The 20,748-nt window shown below is 43.5% G+C and overlaps 1 protein-coding gene across 7 annotated transcripts in view; it reads left to right on the top strand.

The window, feature by feature from the left end:
• Window positions 1-6,461: 6,461 nt before the first annotated feature.
• Window positions 6,462-20,748, top strand: part of NRP1 (neuropilin 1) — a 137,645-nt gene continuing 123,358 nt past the window's right edge. For 2 of the 7 annotated variants that reach the window (XM_082385340.1, XM_082385341.1), the window contains exons 1-2: window positions 7,093-7,711; window positions 11,079-11,253. In XM_082385340.1, the coding sequence (XP_082241466.1) occupies window positions 7,639-7,711; window positions 11,079-11,253 (248 nt within the window). In that variant the 5' untranslated portion in view covers window positions 7,093-7,638. Of the gene's footprint in view, window positions 6,591-7,092; window positions 7,712-11,078; window positions 11,254-20,748 lie in introns of those variants that run through there. The other 5 variants (XM_082385338.1, XM_082385344.1, XM_082385339.1 and 2 more) reach the window with 4 other exon arrangements.

Genomic DNA, 20,748 nt, shown 5'->3' on the forward strand with positions numbered 1-20,748 from the left:
TTTCTCTCTGACCCCCTCATGCTTTGGGCCAGCACATCACTGAGGAACATTTTTATGTTAGCAACAGACCCTACAACCTGGATTTCACGATACTGAGAATATTTGCTGCAGCTAGCCACAGCTTCAGCAGTATGAGCCCACCCAAGATCTCTGTGAAGACCCCCATATTGGCCGGAAAACTTCTCGGTCAAAAGCACAGTATGTGGTAGGTAGAGCTTGCAACCTTATATGCAAATCTGCAATTAAGTTCAAGATTGGTCTGAAAAATACTCTGAAAATAATACTCCTGGTATAGAAGAAGCTAGACGCAATGTAAAAGGAGACCTACAACCAAAATGTGTTATCATTTGTCTTCAACTTGACCTGACACTAGGGATGCTCCATTACTGCTCCTGATTGGAACTGGAAATGGAGAGCAGAAACCCAGTTTGATGTCGATCTGTTTCCATTGACAAGGGTGTCTAGAAGGGCAGACATTTTCCAGTAGCACAACAGCACATGATCAGAGAAACTTCAAGAAGAACAGCCACGCTTTAACCCGTATTTTCTCAAAAAATCATTTCCTTAAGTTTTAAATTTAGTTAACTCACACATATCCTTCATGAAAGCACTCCTGAACCCTGCTGAATGGGAATATCGATTTGCCCTATGCTTACGAGAAATCAGGCAGAGAAGAGTTTTGATGAGGGGTGTCTGTGTCTGTGTGTTTTGTGGTTTCTTTGTTTGACTTTCTCATGATTTTGATCATCCCCTGCCATTCCTCTGATAGTACGTTACTTTATTACCAGATTTCTCACGCGAGCTCACAGTATATACAGATAGACACAGGACACGCACTCCATGTCACCATGCATATTAGGAACACAAACAATTCAGAAAGAAAATATACTGAGGAGGTTTCAAATATCAGAAGCACAAAGCTGTCCTGTTGGTATGAGTTACTCCACGTGATGTCCTGGTACAAGCCCTACCCCCACTCAAGGTTTCATGTGACCTTGGGTGATGATCCACCCACTCTTAACAACTTTTAAAAAACTGCTCACAAGATTGTAGAATCACTCCATTCTGCAACTGAGAAGGTATTAAAGGATGACTTAATTCAATATCTGTCTTTTACAGATGTAAACCTTGGCAGTCCAGCAGGATTAAACAATGTGTTCAGAATTGCACACAATCACGGTGGAGCTAGGTCCAGACTCCCAGCCTCTGAAACTAAGTTGTACTTTCTGTCATGTGCTTTCATGGGTGAGGCTTTCCCCCGCCATTGTTCCCATCCCCTTTTAAGCATGTATCTTTTAAAAAGTTTTAATGGGTAACATTTTGTAAAAGAAAATAAACTGGCACTGCAGAGGCTTGTTTCCAATATATCTCAATATAGTCACCTGGTTTTGATTCTTCATTTTGTTAATGTGGTGTATCACAGTGATCAATTTGCAGATATTGAAAAATCCTTGCACCCCTGGGATAAATCCCACTTGATCATGGTGTATGATTCTTTCGATGTATTGTTGGATTCAGTTTGCTAATATTTTGTTGAGGATTTTTGCATCTATGGTCATCAGTCATATTGGTCTGTCATTTTCTTATTTTGTGGTATCTTTGTCTGGTTTTAGTAACAGGGTGATGCTGGCCTCGTAGAATGAATGCAATTTTTTGTAATAGTTTGAGAAGGACAGATGTTAACTCTTCTCTAAATGTTTGGTAGAATTCACCTGGGAAGGCCTCTATCTGGTCCTGGACTTTTGTTTGCTGGGAGTTTATTTTAGTACTGATTCAATTTCATTACTGGTAATTGGTCTGTTCATATTCTCCATTTCTTCATGTTCTGTGGAGCTCAACATACCTCAAGAAAACATACTACACAAGATTTGAAGAAGAACATAGTGTTCCAAGCCTTTCCTTTTATGATGTGATTGCTGTTTATTACAAACTTCATTCCTAGAGTCCACCAATCATGTTAACCTAAAAACTTTTCGTTTGTTAAAGAAAACGTATTATTTTATTGGTAAGTCTTAGGCCATGTCTTCATGGCAATCTCTCCAGAGTAAATATGTCTTCGTTTTCCCCTCAAAGGCAGCTTAGAATTTATGAACCCCAGTGGTATACCCTGACACCAGTGCACATAGGTGCCTTATTCAGTATCCTTATTAGGGTATCCTGGAATATTCCTCACCTCTAAAACCTTCCCTGAATCTCACCATTCTGTGGGTTAAGTATTGTGCTCTTAAAGTGATCTATTTCTTTCAAGGTCTTTGTGAGGGAACCGGGAAGACAGAATAAAATACAGGACATTCACCAAAAAGAAATGAAGTTAAAACTGAACTCCTTCACCTGCTTTATAATTTTGACTGACAGTCAACCCTGAATGAAATACTACCCTCAGATCGTGAAATAAAAGCTATGGATTCATGCTATCTGCTATGAGTGGATATTTAGGTGAAAAACTAAAAACAAAGCAAAACACAACAGAACACAATAACATCAACCCTAATCAAAATGAAGAACTAAAAGTTTCAAACACTCTCACTTGAAAACAGCTAAGTAACAAAGAGAGGGGTCTTCTGAAGAGCAGACAACTGTGGCTTTGGTGGTCTGGCATTCCTTCCCCTTTCTTCAGAGTCCAGAGACCCTCTTTTTCTCTGGGAGAATTCCTCTCTGCATTTTGCCCTCATGGCCACAGGTAGGGTGGGCAAGTGACCCAGGTTGGCTAAAAAGAGTAACCCATCTCCCTTGGGCACATCATCCAAGTGGAGCCAATCAGAATTTTATTAAGATAATTGCATTCTTCTGGGGGAGAAAGCATCCTGCCCCTGAATCCTTCCTCTGTGATCACAACCTGGAAGGAAGGCTCACTTAGCCTGGAACAGCCATGACCACCTGGTAACTCTCTCTACCTGGAGAGCTCTCACTTGAGTAGGAAGCCAGCTCAGATGAAACACAGAAGACGTGCTGCTGATTGGCACAAACTGAACCCTTCAAATTCTAGCCCTAATGTCTAACACCAACAAATACCAACAATGAAACACAGAAGACGTCCTGCTGATTGGCACAAACTGAACCCTTCAAATTCTAGCCCTAATGTCTAACACCAACATATACTGTGAATCTACTCACATGATTCAAAATTTAGCATTGTCTTCCTGCATCTGCATGTACTGTATTATAGAAACTTTACACTGTAACTTTGTTTTAAAACTTTGATGGCAGGCTTTTCTCCAATATTGAAAGAATTTTCAATGTAACTTTTAAAAGGCCCAAAGTGAAGAATCAGAAAGTAAAAGTTCATTTGTTTATTTTCTTCTTTCCTCTGCCAATTCAAATAAAGGAGACAGCTCTACATGAGGTCTAAAAGACACCCCTTGAATGATAGTCATTTAACAGCAGTGCTATTTTTAATAGAATTATTTTAAATAATAGGAAATTAATTTAAATTCCAATTTTTAATCTTTTCTGTTTCACTTCTTCCATTCTTACATTTCAAATGTAGGTTAGCTCCTACTAAAAATATGTTGTGTCCTTGCTTTTCTGAAATATGTGGATTTGATGCTTTAAAAAACTTGACTAGACTTGATACAGATCTGAAATACCAGTCTCCATATGCACCAACCTGAAATACTTTGAGGACGTGAGCGGCTCAAATGGCCTTCTGGCAGCAATGGCTCTCACCTTATTTTTGACAAATTGATGAGCGCTTGATGAAAGAAACCATACATTTACCACCCAGTCTATTCTTTTTTTTTTTTTTTTTAACATCTTATTGGAGTATAATTGCTTTACAATGGTGTGTTAGTTTCTTCTGTATAACAAAGTGAATCAGCTATACATATACATACATCCCCATATCCCCTCCCTCTTACATCTCCCTCCCACCCTCCCTATCCCACCACTCTAGGTGGTCTCAAAGAACCGAGCTGATCTCCCTGTGCTGTGCAGCTGCTTCCCACTAGCTATCTATTTTACATTTGGTAGTGTATATATGTCGATGCTACTCTCTCATTTCGTCCCAGCTTACCCTTCCCCCTCCCCGTGTCCTCAAGTCCATTCTCTATGCCTGCGTCTTTATTCCTGTCCTGCCCCTAGGTTCATCAAAACCATTTTTTAAAAATTCCATATATATGTGTTAGCATAAGGTATTTGTTTTTCTCTTTCTGACTCACTTCACTCTGTATGCACCCCGTCTGTTCTTAATGATGGGCCTCGGTTCCAGCCCTGCTCAGGAGGCGGATGTGAAGGGCCTTCTTCCCAGAGCAACCCCTCCATGGGAGTCCATTGCGCTGGGCACTGCCCATCCAGGGCCTCTGCCTGGCACTCGGGTGTGATGATGAATCTTCCCTTCAGTGGAATTGGGTCCTACCTAGTCTGGGGATTTGTGATGTCCGGAAGAATGATGTGTTCACAAGACCAAAATAAAATCAACCTAGGAATACTGCCAAACTCTTCCTCTGTCTATCACGTCAAGTAAAGGTCGGTCTATCTCCCTTTGCAGGGGAATTGCAGAAGTCTAAAACTGACCCTTTTCTGCACTTAGTAGAATCCAACAGCAGAGGAAAGAGGTTGTTAGCAAGGACAATTTGCTCTGCACCAACCCACTAGCGGGCAATTATCAATCAGTGCGGTAGGGCTCCCATTATCCAGTACTGCGTGTGGAAACTCAGGAGTCCAGAAAAGCCTCAGATCAGCTGAGACCAGAAAAATCAGAGGCAGAACTTAAATATGATATTTCCCCCAGAGTACCTACTGCGTGTCTTATTAGTTGGTTGGAGAAAGACTGGCAAAATGCTTAGCTGGGGAGCAAGAAAGGAGACGGACGTTTTCCGCGCCTCGACCCGCGGGAGGTGCCCTTCCCCGGGAAAGGCGGGAGGGAGCCCGGGGTCGAGGTTGCGGAGGGAGGGCAGTGCCTCTCCGAGTGCAGGATCTGGTGGCTTTATTTGTTAGCTGGTGGCTCCAGCCTGGGAAATGCACACTCAGCAGGGAAAGGGGAAGAGAGATTGGCGGCAGTTTTCTAAAAACAACACAGATCAAGTCTCCGCGTGTGCCCCCTCGCTCACCCCGCGGAGGCACAGACGGGTCAAAACCGCTCCCCGGACCGAGCGCGGCCGCGCAGTTCCCACTAGGAAGGAGGAGAGCAGCCGTGACTCCAGGACTCCAGGACGCCCGGGCGCTGCGCCGCCCGGTTCCCCTTCTCTGTCAACCGGCCAGGTTCAGAGAGGCGCCTCTCCCTCCGAGCCTCGGGCTAAGGTCGCCCGGGGTCACCCCAAATCTGAGGATGCCGCTCGCCCCGCGCAGCCGGGGACTGGGACTGGCGGGGGCGCGCCGGGGATCGAGAGGAAGGAGGGGAGGAGGCGTCGCGCGCTCGCGGTAGCCAAGCGCCCGGGCTTCCCTCCGCGGCGCTGGCTCCCCGGGGTCTGCGCAGGGCGCGGCTGGCGCCCTGTCTCGCCCCGCCACTGCCCCTTCCGTTCCACCCAGGCGTTTGACTCCCGGCCTCGTAGTGCCCCCTTCCAATCCCGCGTCCGGGGTGGGATAGCCGAGAAGGAGGAAACCAGTGAGGGCGAACAAGCGCTCGCTGGCAGGGCGACTCGCAGCGCCCTGGGTGCTGGTCTCCAGCTTGGAGGCGGGGACTCCCCGGGCGCGGGCGGGCGAGCCCGGGGTGCAGCTTTGCACCGCGCGGGGCTCGCCTGCACCCCAACCGGCGCGCGCCACCGCGCCCAGCCGCCAGCCGCAAGCGCCGAGCCCTCGCCCGGGGCCCGCGCGCCCTGGGCCTCCTCTCTCCCGTCCCGCCCCTAGTTCTTCCGCCAAAACCTTTGACCAGAGTCTTCCTGCCAACATTCCTAAATCTCTTTTGCCAGCTCTTTGCGCCAGGTAGGAATAAGGCTCTGCTTTCGGGTGTGTGCAGAAACGCCGTTCCCAGAAGGCGTCTGACCTTTTCACCTTCCCCGAGAACTCCTTCGGGGGGGGGTCCGCGGGCATTTACCCCTCTCAAGGACCTGATCCGCTGCCAAAACCTGTCTGTTCCCTGAAATGTCCTTGCTGTTCCTATCCGCAGAGGCTTTCTACAGCAGTTCCCGAAAAGCCCTCGGGGATGGAACTTGGGGGCATCCAGCCCACAGTGAGGACGCGCCGCCGTGGGAGGCGGAGGTGGGGAGGAGCTGGAGGGCCGGCGTGACTTTGGCCTGTGGTCTGAGCTGGTACCGTGAGAGCCCTGCCAAGAGCAAACCCCGCCCCCGCCACTGTTCCCCTCCCCCGGATTGCACAGGAACCCGGGACAGTGGACCCCTAATTTCCAAACCCCGAGCACCTGGGCTCCGAGTCAGGATGCTGGGCGGGGTCGGGCGACGACTGCCCCCTAGCTGGAAGGCACACCAGCTCCCACCCTCCAGGGTGCCCTCTGACCCGGAGGAGAGGACTCCAGATCTCGGGTAACAATGGAGCCCGCGGCGCGCGGCGGGCACCCGAGCACGCCAGGCGCCCAGCAGCGCGCCCCTTTACCGGGCAGGGAGGCCGGGTGGGGCTGCAGCACAGCCTCGCCCGCGCGAATCTACTGACTCGGCTCTACGTGGCAGCGACACTGCCGACCCTCGCCCGGCTCCGGGGTGCGTCCCCCACCCCTGCCGAGCTTTCCTCAGCCCCTCCGGGCCTGACCCGCAGCGTCCAGGCGCGCCCTGGTGCTCCTGCCCCAGGTCACACTACCCGGCCGCCCCGGGCGCCTCCCGGGCGTTCGGAGTTGGGAGCAGCAGCCGCTACCTCCCGCGCGCCCCGCACGCCTCGGCGGCGGATCCCCAAGATCCTGGGCGAGCTGCCTCGCTCTCCCCCGGGGGTCCGAGCGAGCACGCCGAGGTGGGCTAGCTCGACCCTGGCGCTGCCACCGACCTCTACGCCCAGTCCCCCAAACACACCCGCCAGCCCGCCCTGGGCGCGGACCCCCGGCGCCTCCCTTCCCGGGAAGGTCCCAGCAGGGCCTGCGGGAGAGACGGACAGACGCACGGGGAACGCACACGGAGGGAAACTTGTTCCTCCCCGTCTCCTGTCAGGCCATTGCTGGCGAGCCCGTGCGGGGAGAGGGGCGGGAGGAAGCGAGGGAAGGGCTCCAGAAGGGGAGGGGAGGAGGAGGTGGGGGAAGCAGGGGTGCAGTTGGTGGAACTCCGCCGTCTCCCGCTCATCTTTTCATTGCTTGCTCCTCTCCTTCGCGCAGACACCTCGGACCTCCCCTGGGCGCCAGCTCCTCGGCTCCAGCGGGTCCAGAAACAAGCCGGATTTTTTTTTTTTTTTTCTTTCTGGAAATTGGCGTTGGTGTGCGTTTCTCTACGTCCCTCCTCCTCCCACCACCACCCCCCCCCTTTTTTTTTTTTTTTTTTTGAGACATGGCCCGGGCAGTGGCTCCTGGAAGAGGAACAAGTGTGGGAAAAGAGAGAGGAAACCGGAGCTAAATGACAGGATGCAGGCGACTTGAGACACAAAAAGAGGAGGGTTTCTCTCGGATCACGGCATTGCCTCGCCGCTTTCCTTTCTCCAAGACGGACTGAGGATTTTACAGCTCTGGGAGAAGTGGAAGCGCTCCGGATTGTTGAGATCGCCCCGGTGCTCTGTTTTCCCTGCACGTTCGGTTCTCCCGCGTCTGCCCGGGAACCCAGCGAAGGGAGGATGGAGAGGGGGCTGCCGCTCCTGTGCGCCGCGCTCGCCCTGTTCCTCTCGGCGGCCGGCGCTTTTCGCAACGGTAAGTGACAGGCGGAGACGCGCGGCCACAGGGGTGAACCCGGCTCCAGGCTGCCCGCGTCCGGACCCCGGACCCGCGCCCAGTTGCCGGGATCCACCGGGGAGAGCCGCCTCCTGGGCGAAGGAAACTTTTATCCAGGCGGAGAAATCAAGCAATAAGATAAGTCTGTGTAGGGCAGGGAGATTTCAAGTGCTCTGACTCCCTCCTGAAGTTGGTTGTTTGGCCGTGGAGGTTTTCCTACCTCTGCTACAAGGCAGAACTGCTTACCTTCCCAGAGCAGCACACCAATTATCTTAATAATGTTTCCTCCCAAAGGCAATTAGATGAGACTCCCTTTCAAAAATCTGATGGCTGTTGAAAGTTAATGAACACTTTACCAGGAGAACTTCCTGGTTCTCGAGCAGCTCCCCCGAACTGTTTCCTCTGGTGGGTGCCTGCAGGAGATAGCAGTTTGCTGGTGATGTAACTCCCTCCTCCGCTTTTGTAAATGGCCCTGATCCGTCTGGAATATGAATGAAAGTTACATCGTGTCAATAAAGGAATCTGATATATACAGTGTAAGGCACCAGGATATCTGAAAATCCCCAACCTAGTTGCAGCTTCCACTTAGCTTTTAAAACCACTCACTGTTAAGTAAATGGAAGACCGTGCTGGGTTATAAACAGTATCCTGTAACCTAAATAATGTGTTTTAAAATGGGATCTGGTTGTAGGCATGTTTGACTTACACTGTAAAGTAGGTGGAAGCAAGGGGATGGCATTATCTTTACAGTAAGTCTTCAGCAATTATTATTAACTAATTATCAAATATTTACTTTTGTCTGGCTTAGATTTCAATCAGAGTAATTAGAAAGAAAGACCATCCGCTACTTACGGTGGTATATTGTTTTAATAAGAGACCACAAGTGGAGGAGTTCATACCGAGAGGAATGTAAATCACATCTTTACGATGGAAGTTAATCTTTCTAATATGCTTTTTGGAGGTTTCGTGATTGAAGCAATAGATTTCCCCAACAGCTACCAAGCAGTGTTCTAAAAGATACACTTGGTAGCAAAACACGCACACACACAATTGTGAATGTGGAGTTCAGTTTATTAATGAACCTCGGATGATGGCATCTTTCTATAGTCTGGCAGGGAACAAAATAACATTCACCTCCAATTGAAAGAGCTCAAGTGGTTAGACTTTAGAAATTACAGTAACCCAAACTCTGCCTCCACAACTCCGGAGATTAAATCGGTGGTGGCGTTCATAGGATGGATTTGAAATCCAATGCAAATAGCTTTCAGACTTTAGGTTGTGAGCTCCATATGTCTGTGTGTGTGAGTGTATGTGTATGTACATACATAAGAAATATATATACTTCTTAATTTTCTTAGCAGAAATCTGGGGAATGCTGAGACCCTGAGCTTCATTCGGTGACTTGACTAGTTAAACCCATGTTGCTGTGTTTGCAGTGACCAGAGCCAGTTAATGCCTCTGTAGCTCAACAGACCTCTTCCAGCCATGTCCACCTCCTCCGAGTATCAGTGTCTGCTAAATTAATTCATTAACCTTATTTAGGACTAATGGTCCAGAATCATTAGAAACTGCTCTTTCTTAATCAACTGTTAGAGAGATTTAACAGAGCCAGGGAGTCTAGGAGTCCGCATTATCTTATTACACTGTCACTTTCTCAGAAGTCACAGATTAAAGAGCTCTGGTGTGGTACCGAATCCACCTAAATGTCTTCTGAAGTGACTCTGTCGAGTGGCTACAAGCAGTGCTGTTTTATTTCACCCGTCTAACAGATGCCAGACACTGCCATGATGTTTGTACAGAGCTGGAGGAGACTTAATGAGATGGGGTCGCTTTCCAAGTTTTCTACACATTTAAAATAATGCAAGAGCCTCGGCAGAATCACGTAACAGAGTCCAATATGATCATTAGCTGAGATTCTGAACTCCGGTTACAACATCATTTCTTCTTGGCAAACCTTAAGCTTCTAAAAGCCAAGGCAAAGGAAACCCATATAAGGCTACCCCCAGTCTGAGAAACAAAGTCAAAAACATCTAGCAATTGAGAAAAACAATGTAATTTATATTGTCTTCTTTTTAATTTATGGGAAATGATTTCTGTAATGCATGTAGCTTTATACATTTTTGATGTGCACTTCATCTTTCATTTCCATTTGACCTGGTTTTCCTGTAATAAAATTCTGTAGATTTATAAATTCATGCTGAGAGCAAAGAATGCCATTCTCTTTCCACAGGGAATCTATTAGATGCAATATTAAAATCTATATATACCATTACTGAAAATTTGTGATTGATAGGCTTATATATTTCACTGCTTTCATACCTGTTCCTCTTACATAGTTTATGCACCAAATTTTTATTGCTCGAAATAAGCATCAATAAATGTGGCAGCATTGCAGGCTGAGGCTCTCCAGTATGAAATCCATCATGAAAAGTGACAATGAGGGTCCCCACTGAACAATAAAGCAGCCCAGAGACTGGTTTCTTTGGCTCTCAGTGAATCACTTTGGCTCTTGGGTTTTTTGAAAGGAGGGCCCAAAACTTGTTAGCTCACCTTTCCTAAACTGTGACAGTATAGCTCATCCTATGTGATACCCAGACCTCCATGTGGTGGAGCTTTTTTCCACCATGTAGGTAATTAGAATTAATGCTGTGTAGCTATTTATTTTTCTTTCTGCCCAGTTACTTTGATCTGGTCTCCAAGACTGAGCAACCTTGGAGCAGTAGAGCAGAATTATTTCTGCTTCACCACATATACTTTGTTCTCTGATGATCTGGATCTCAAAAGCAGAGATAACTCAAAATCACTTAGATTTATGGGAAGATAAAACAACAACAACAAAAGGTTTGGCTTTAAGCCAATTGAAATCCTGGATGACAATCCCCACTGATCAATGACACAGACCAGGCTTATCATCAAAAAGCAACACAAAGGGTCAAATAGCATCTTTTAGTCGCCTTCACTTAGAACTCACTCCTTAATGCGATTACACTTCTGGGGGGATAATTAAGTCTAGCAGAAGCTCCCTGGGGACCATGTTAACATCCATTGAGGGGACTTAATGTTTTTAATGCTGGAAGACCTTTTTCTTGGGAGGGAACTTTGCGTGGGGGGGGGATGGGGTCCTATCAGATCTCAGGCCACTTTCCTCCTGAACCGGCTTCCTGAGATCAAAGAGTGTCCTTCGGTGGCGTGTTGGTATCGGCGCCACCTGAAGGACCTGCAAGCGCCTCTTGGAGCTCCCCTTAAAAAGTTATGGAACGTTTAATAACCGGTCATTTATATGTAAATTTAGAATACCTAACTGGTTGTCAGGAAAAGGTCTACTAAAGTATTATTTTTATTGCAGATAAATGTGGAGATACTATAAAAATTGAAAGCCCCGGGTACCTTACATCTCCTGGTTATCCTCATTCTTATCACCCAAGTGAAAAATGTGAATGGCTGATTCAGGCTCCTGACCCATATCAGAGAATTATGATTAACTTCAACCCTCACTTCGATTTGGAAGACAGAGACTGCAAGTAAGTGAGAATGTTTGAACAGGGCGCCACAGCACCATCTAGTGGGCGCAGGTGTCTATGGGGGGAAAGTCTGTGAACCACCTAGAATGTAAATGGATCCAGGAGGGATTCTGATCTAGGCCAGATCATGTGTCAATGGTATGGAAATTAAATTATGTTAAGTGATTTCTGAGTGCCCTAAACCAGGGAGATTATATTTAAATGTGTAATTTCTCATATTCTTTTTCCTGTTAACACTTTTGGTTTTGGAACTCTTTTGTTGAGAAGTGTGTATATATGTGTCTTTTTTTTCCTGGAAAGGTGAAGAATTAGAAACCCAAACTCTCACCTGAGTTCTTATTAAATATCGTAGGTCACTCTCATATAGTGCATTGGCAGACGGGTATTGAGGTCGGGTATTTTTTTTAAACCAATCTGGGGCATGTTTTGTGATCTAAGAACTGTGTTTATCTTACTGAGTTTGAAATGACCAAAACAAATTGTCATTGAAAAAAAAATGAGGAATATAGGGTAAGTCTAATGAGGGATTTTTATAGTAGATTAATGATTGCAAGTCTCTTATGGAAAATGCTGAAAGAACTGTTAATTCACGATGAATATAATGTTTGTTCATGTGCTTTAGCATTCCTATCTCCTTCTATGGTTAAGTTACTAAGCATCAACTTATACCAGGTTTCATTATTATGAAAACATCCTCACTAGAGGGACAGTCTAAATTATATTTCCTCACTTCGTATGAAAGAACTGTGTGTAGGTTTTGCTTTCCACAGTTGGAAAGTATGTTTTAACATTGCAAGCGGCAGTCCACTCGGATCCAAATTTGCTTTTCTCACTGGACATCCACGCAGCAGACCACCTGTCTCTGTCTTATCTATGTCCTCCTGTTCTGGCACACTGCACATGGTGTACTCTCCAGAGACTTGAACCTGAATATCAACCTTCAGTGATGTTTAGATATATAAATAGTTTTAGCAAAGGAAAGTAATCTATTTAAATCTCACTTCTAAAGTGTTTCTCAAAGACTGATATGTTTTCCCAAGTTTTAAAATGAGTCAGTTTCATTATTTAAAATATTTTCTTTGCCAACACATAACCCTTTTAGAGAAGAAAAGAATAGTATGAAAATATTCCCACCTGCAAGAAGTCCTCAAGAACCTGTTGGTTTGGTGGGGTAAACTAGTTTTTCATGGTCAGGGAGATGAGGTCATCTGATTAATTCAACATCTGATGCCTGGAGAATTAGCATACATTCATGTCCTGGTGGTCAATTTCCAAATAATTAGTGGAACACTACAGCAGGTAAAATTATGCCAATTTCAGTTGAATCTTTCTTCTGTGATTCAGAAGTGCTTCAGGGCATTATATTGACTTTTTAATCTTGTGTGAAAGTTGCCATTAATAGAGTGTGCCAGTAACTTCTTGGAAACAGGGAATTTGTTTGTTTGTTTGTTTTGGCCAGTATTCTGTATTGTGGTTTTTACAATGTCAATCACCTAGACAAACTGGAGACTTGTTTTCCATTTCATTTTATTTTGTTTTGTTTTATGTTTTGCATTTTGCCAATACTTAAACTGTTATAGGAGATATTTTTAAGAAACTCTGGTAAAACATACTCAAGTAATAACATTATTCCTCAAAATAAGGTGCTATTAGATTTCAGTAAACTCATGTTTACTAATTCCTGATCTGAGAGTTTTGACCATGTATATATGTAATATAATAGTTAAAGAATTCAGAATAGTTATTAGCAGTGGTGTGCTGGTCAATGTTAACAACTGGATCTAGGGAGGGGATAGGTCAAGTCCTGATCTGTGATACTTGCCGATTTCTGTAGTGTAAATATTCCCACCATGGCCAGTTTCAAACTACAGTGATGTCACTGTGCACAGACTTGCAAAGAAGTGTGTACATCTGGTTCTCATGAGCTGGTGTGAGCTGGCTGCAGCACCCAACTGCATAGGAGTGTAAGAAGGGGAAGCCAGTTGAATGAGATAATGTGTGTAAAGTGTTTACAAGTGTCTGGCACACAGCAAGCCTTAAATAGTTCTCTGCCATATCATGATGTGAGGTAGAGTATGGTAGGATGGGGGAAGCAAACTTTTTTGTTAGTTTTGTTATTTAAAGATGATTAGAAAAGGGATAATTATAACTCAGAGTAAGGGGCCATTTAAGTGATATCAGCAAGAAACTGACAAGGCCAAGAAGATTGTTTCTTTAATTAGGATGGTGAGTTTTGTTTTTGTTTTTTAATGCTACAGAATAAGGTGGTTTTTTAATTGTAGCAAGTGAGTATTTGTTCTCTGTGAAGGAGCCATCTCCTGCCGAGTCTTGAAGGCTGATACATTTAGCTTGATGTGGTCAGTGGAGATTATGGCCCTGGAAAATATCTTTGTGCCATGTTTCCAAGTGGTGCTCCCTGATTGTTTTATCAATGAAAATTCCAAAAATGATATAGGAAGACCAACTTAAGACATTTGCCATCACTATCTTTCCTGACTGGTCCACATGACTCCTGGTTATTGTTGAAGGTTGCAGCTGAAAATTCTACACATGTGGTGCAATTATCTCCTTTTGGTTGTGAGAAGAATCCACAGCTTTAAAATCTACAGGTGGTTAGAATTCCCTAGCAAAATGGAAAGCACCAGAAACTCCTGTAGGAATAAATTCATAGACTTCCAAAGTTTATGTTGGATGTGCAAAAGTATAGATTTTGGGGTTTTGGTGGATTGTGGGGTTTTTAAGTTTATATTAAGCTACTTCCAAAAATGCATTTGAGATGACACATCACGTTCAGAGAACTGGTAAGCTTTTACTTATCATTTCTGTTAAGAACAAGCCGTTTGTCTTATTTGAGATATTTAATGTCTTTCCCTGTCTCTGCTATATTATATGTCTAATAGCAGTAAAAAGTACTTGCTGTTCCCATTTTATAGTAAGATAAAATAGGGTAGTGGATATGAAAGCCCTTTGAAAAGCTAGAAGCTCCTCTCAGAAGCAGTTATTATCATTCTTAGGATATCTTTAACAACTTGGTGATTGTTAGAATATTTGGACATAGGAAACTAAGCAAACTAAATATATTAATCCAATAATGGGGATGATCCGCATATAATACATCCCGCATTTCTCTTGAAACTGTCGGTATTTGAATAGTCAGCTTTCATAATGGGAAAGCTCAAGAAATTGATTCCTTCACAATTTGCTTATTGCAAAACATCCTGGAGACCCAATTAAACAATTGTTTCTTAGAGTGTAGGAATAAATAAGTAATTAAATAGCCAAGCTCTGGTAGGAAAAATATTTTTATTTCTATTTATTGTTTTCTTTATAATGAAATTAAAATATTCTCTCATAATTTTAACCATACAGTGAAATGCACACAATCACAAATTTTCATGTGAAGAACACCAGGACTGGCCCAGTACATAATTAACCTGTGCTAACCTGACAAAAAGGTTTTTACGGTGGATGTAGTGGGGGGGAGGGGGGGAGAAAGCAGACTAGCTAACTAGTCTGCCTGGTTTTATTGTGATGTTGATACCAGAGGTGGCTATAGAATGTTCTGAATGGAGAAGAAAAGGAGGAATCTGATTTCTCTCTTTTGCACCAGCAAACTCCTCCATGCTTGTGAAGTGTCAAAGCAGAGTTAAAAGCAGAAAAGAAAGAAAAACCCACCTGCAGAGTGTTGGTCAGAAGGCAATGTTCATTGTGCATTGAAAATGGTTTTCAGTACTTACACTGAGCTGGTTGGGTCTTACTCCACAGGAGTTTCCTTCGGTGGTAAAGCGGCCATCTTGACTCTCATAAAACTTTATATCTGCATAATAAACAAGAATGTCATTGATACAGTAGTTAGAATTTATGGAGCTTTTCCGGTTTCCCAGCAATGCAAACTATCAGCATGATAATTTATAATGGTTTGTGACAAATACTGCTGAGCAAAGAGGTGTGTGGTTACATTCAGATCAGATGTCATCTGGGGAGCAATAAAAATTTCACAGACATTGGGTTAAAAACATTAGGAAAATGAACGTGAAGCTCCAGAAAGAGAGTCTAAAAAGGTGGTGGTGTTGGGGGAGAAGGGAGGTCTTCTGAGTGACAACTTCCTGACTTCACTGCCTGATTTGTCAGGGCTGTTTCGCAGGATTTCACCAAGACGCAAGGCTATAACATCCCATAAATGCTTTTCTATCATTTAGACTTGTAGCCTTTTCTTTGTGTAACCAATAAATTGGTGTCTTTTTCTTAATTCAGTGCAATCAAAGGAAGATTTCACTCTTGTAACTTCATATGAAGTTTAAACACAATAAAACTGTAATTAAATAGAGACGATACTCAAGTTTGGGGATTTTGTTGGAATAAATCACACATTGTCTTTAATGCTACTTTTAAAATTTCCTAAGCTGTCATAAACTTTGAAACACCATTTATTTTTCATAGACTATAAACTCACTGAGTGCAAATTAATCTTCCCTTAGTTCCTCAAATCTGATTATTCCTGAAAATGTAATTATACAATGGTAACTTTGTTGTTTATAGGGAATTTGGGGACTATAAGTTCCATTTTTGGTTTCCCTAAGTTATATTTTTTGTTTTCATCTTTACTTTGTTCAGCATGGATTTTTGCATTAATTTTAATTTTTTTAAATTGCATTAAAGTATTATTTATCCTGATTAGTGAGTTTTTTTGTATCTGAGGCATGGGCGTACCCCTAGTCCTAGCCTTGGGTTTTACAGCATCACTTAGACCAAAGCAAACAAAGATTTTGTTTTATGGAAAACAGTGGGTATTTTTTGCCAAAGTAATTCTCTTTTTTCTATACTAAGTATAAAAGTATATTAAATTATAATCTATATCTAGAAAAATATACAAAGTAAGTGTAACATTTGATACAATTTTACAAAGTGAGCACACCCATGGAACCGAACCAGAGCAAACATGTCCAGCTTCCTAGGAAGAGGCCACCCCCTGTCCGCTTTAAGTCTCTGACCTTTGGCCTCAAGGGCAGCTGCCATCCTGACTTGTGTAATTCCATTTTTATAAATTTCAAAATCAGACAAAACTCATCTATAGTCTTGAAGTCTGGATGTACTATCCTTTGAAGATCGCCAAACTCTTTGGAATGGGGATAGAAAAAAATGTGTACTGTTCTAATCCCAAAACAGTCTTACTGAAGCATTTTTTCTAATTGTTTTTCGGTGACTACTATAGAAATATAGTTCTTGCTTATACTACAGTTATGTTAAAATAAACACAAAGTTTTTGGTCCAAGAGCCTGCTTTTTATGCCAGGCAAATTCAGAGCGATCTTCCTTTGCTTTATTTTTCCTCATCTTTTCATTGCTGATTTTGATCTCAAGTAACTTCCCAACATGGGCAACGTGAGAGGCACCACCACCAAGCTAAATTCAATTAAAAAACTATTAAATGGGTAAAAATGAACTCTTCTCAGAACAGCGGAGGTCAGTGTGGTTGCTACCACCTGCAGCATCCTTGGTTGCTGCTCAAGCAGATAATTATCTACTTTCTTCCTTTTGATTTCTTTCCGCATTAGCACTGATTTAATTTGAACAGAACTCCATGTGTTTAATAAAATTAATTTCCTTTATTATTTCTTCCTATAAGCAATCACATTGGATCATAATGAATTTTGAGTATTTCAAGGTTGTTGTGTGTTGGGCATTTCTGTAATTTGAGAGAAGCAACCTTTATGAGAAGATTAGTTGAAATCTTATCCAATTGAATCAACATGTGCATGGCATTTCCAACCAGATTTCACTTTGGGGAGGCGGCACTTCAAAATTGATCCAAGGGAGACATATGCCTGCAGCCGGCATGCGTATTATCAGCTCCTTTCCTTCCAGCATAAAACGTGATACTTGTATGCGTGCTGACATCCTTCGGAGAAGCACGTGCACAAACACATATGTGCGTGTGTGTGCTTGTGAGGGAGACTATAAAATAGACTTAACTAATGGTCGTTGTAGTATTCATCAAGGCTGATCATTAAGCCTGAAGAAAAACAAGAGACAAGATTAGTGTTCAGATCAGGTTCCAAATGCCTCTTAATTGGGTGTTTGTAATCAATCCTGAGTGTAGGAGTCAGTGACCTGGCAGAACATAGCACCTCCAAAGAAGACTTTTCCTGCTCTTCTCTGGTTGATTGAACTGTGTCCAGTATCCAGGTCCGTTAGGATGACACAAGGTCGGGACAACCCTCAGATTGGCTGTGAAGCACACCAAACACATTATGATGGCTTATGGCTGAAGTCATTTAGTCTTTACAGATAGCACAGAAGGTGAACTGCTTTCATTCAGAATTCTGCTAAATTCTGCAGAAGCACGGAGAGGGAAAAAAAAAAAAAATCTTTTGGCTTCTGTCCATTCAATTGCTTGTAACATAGTTTTTCTCCTCATCAAGCCCAGGTCTGTATTGCGCATATCTTATATCGTATTTATGGTCAACGTGTTTTTTCTCCTTTAATTTAAATCATCAAAAGAATATTTATTTATTTATTAATTTTTAAACTTTTTTTTTATTTTAATGTTTTTAACTTTTACTTTTACATTGGAGTATAACCGATTAACAATGTTGTGATAGTTTCAGGTGCACAGCAAAGCGACTCAGCCATACATATACGTGTATCCATTCTCCCCCAGACTCCCCTCCCCTCCAGGCTGCCACATGACATTGATAGAAAGGAGTCTTCGTGGCTGGTTCTTGCTGCTTAGTCCTCTACGGCTGCCATGTGCTCAGTAAACACTCTGTGCTCCATCTGACTTCATTTCACTTAATCTTTTTATCATCCCTATTTTGCAGATGATAGCCCTGAGGCTTAGAAAAGTGAAATTAACTGACCCCAAATGCTCAGCTGCTGCACCAAACATCTTTCCATCTTTGTGATCGAAAGGGCTTTTTGAATGCGAAAATTCGAATGAAATACCACTAGACTACTTTTTATTCAGCAGCCATATTCTTCTATGAAACACACAAAAATTTAAATACAAACCAGCTGATTCTGAGGAAGGACTTAATTTTTAAACTCTTAGTTTGGATTCAGTGAAGCCTTGTGCCCAGAAACTTCCAACAAATTGATGATTTTCCACTGAGTCAAAACTTGTCTTAGCAATGAAATTTGCGGTGGGATGCGGCAGGGGGAGTATCTGAATTCTGGCTCCTTCGGCTGATGGAGTTTGAAAACACAAAACACACATAAATACAATATTTATTTGAAGGCCTGGTAACCAGGCTGCACAAAGTTTCCATTTATACAGTTAGTTCAAGGGGCATATGAGATACCAGCTGTATACCAGCTCCTCACAAGCCCAGGAGTAAGAAGACTGGGTTCTCTTGCAAACACCCCTCATTCACTGAATTTCAGGCAAATAGCAAGAAAATTTTACTTTCCCACAGCTCCCCTATTTGTAAGATTTCGATACTCGTGTTGGCCACTGTGACTCTGTAAGGGTTAAAGAGAGAATGTTTGCTCAAGGCACTGAGTCCCTATGAGAAACAGAAGAGTGTTTTTTGAGAAGAAACCAATGCTCCGGAGTATTTTGTTTCTATCTGTTCAGACACTTGTACAAGCAGCCGGACAGGTTGGAGGTGATGGCTTGTTGCTTCTGTGATAGATTGGCATGTCACAGAGAGCACAGCCAAGTCCCGTCTGAAAGAGGATGCTGAATGTCTCCCCATTCGAGTTCTTACATTTCTTTAGAACAGCCAGAGGAGGCAAAGGCCAGTCAGTGTAGTCACGATTTCAAGTCCTCATCTGACTCTGTAACCACCAGATACTGTGAGCAGGCCAGCTATTGTGTAAGATACCCTTGGTCAGTGAAATGGCACGGAAAAAGTTAAGATGTGGTCAAAATCTTAGTCCTGGCTAGATAGCTTTACAAAATTAGAAAGCACTAAATTTCCAAATCTAAAGAAAAGGGAACACTCTTGACTTAAAGACAATGAAGGACACGGAGCCCCACAAACTTGGTGGCACTGGGTTGACTTGGTCTGATTCAGGATTATGTTGTTTTTTAGGTGTAGTAGCACCTACAAGGGGTAGCCCATAACTTGATTTTTCATCGAAGGTTGTTGACATTAAGCTGAGGGAAGGGGCGGGGGGTAGGGGGAGTTAGCACTGATTGGAAGTTTCCTTTTTTTTTTTTTTCCAAGGAAAATAATTTGCATTTTCCTTACCTTTTATTCCAGTGCCGATTTCTTTGTCCCTGGCTGAGGCCACTACTGAGTAACTGTTAGGCTACACTGGTTCAGTCCTTCAAAGCACATCCTCATTTCCCTCTGTAGCTGTGCTAGCATCATGCCTGATGTGTGTGTTAGCTCATTAACACGAACTGGGGATTTCTGATTGTCAGGGGACCATGTTAGCAGCTCCCTGGGAAAAAGTGCTCTGGTGAGAATTAGGGACGTGGGTTATAATTGCCCCTCTGCCGTGCATTCCCATCTATGAGACAGAACACAGGTCATACAGCTGGGTTGCAGTCTATGAATGGCTTGGTTATGCCACCATTAATACTGTGGTTTGACAGTGTTAACCAGCATGGCTCAGGGAGACGGAAATACATCAAGGTCTGTGTCTACCTAGACACAGCTTCAATTAATCTTTTTCTTTCTCTTTCTGAAGAAAACAAAATGCTTTCCTTTCTCTCCCAATCTTAATAACACAACGTGGATGAGATAATGTAGGTGGAAATATCTTAGGAATACAAGATAAATATGTTAAATAAAGCCTAGGTATTGCTCTAACAGGAACTGCATCCGCAGGTTTTCTTCCTTAAAATAAGTTCAGACTGTAAACAATAAAGTCTGCATCCTTGGGAGGAGACACATAAATATTTCAAGAGCACGGCACACATCCACAATAGAGATGGTATCTCATGCTCAACGTGTATTCAGCCAACAAGAATTTCTGAATGTTCTTATAATAAATTGGCTGGTTAAGTGTGTAATAATTGCAGTCTTCTAAAAATCTACACTACTGTATATAAAATAGGTAACTAATAAGGACCTAATGTATAGCACAGGGAACTCTTCTCAATACTCTGTAATGACCTATATTGGAAAAGAATTTTTCTTTTAATTTTTTATTTATTATTTATTTATTATGTTTATTTTTGGCTGTGTTGGGTCTTCGTTTCTGTGCGAGGGCTTTCTCCAGTTGCGGCGAGTGGGGGCCACTCTTCATCGCGGTGCGCGGGCCTCTCACTATCGCGGCCTCTCTTGTTGCGGAGCAGAGGCTCCAGACGCTCAGGCTCAGTAGTTGTGGCTCACGGGCCCAGTTGCTCCGCGGCATGTGGGATCTTCCCAGACCAGGGCTCGAACCCGTGTCCCCTGCATTGGCAGGCAGATTCTCAACCACTGCGCCACCAGGGAAGCCCTGGAAAAGAATTTTTAAAAGAGTAGGTATATGTACATGTATAACTGATTCACTTTGCTGTACAGCAGAAACTAACACAACATTTAAAATCAACTATACTCCA

Source organism: Balaenoptera borealis (assembly GCF_965194805.1).
Source record: "Balaenoptera borealis genome assembly, chromosome: 3".
Lineage (NCBI taxonomy): Eukaryota > Metazoa > Chordata > Mammalia > Artiodactyla > Balaenopteridae > Balaenoptera > Balaenoptera borealis.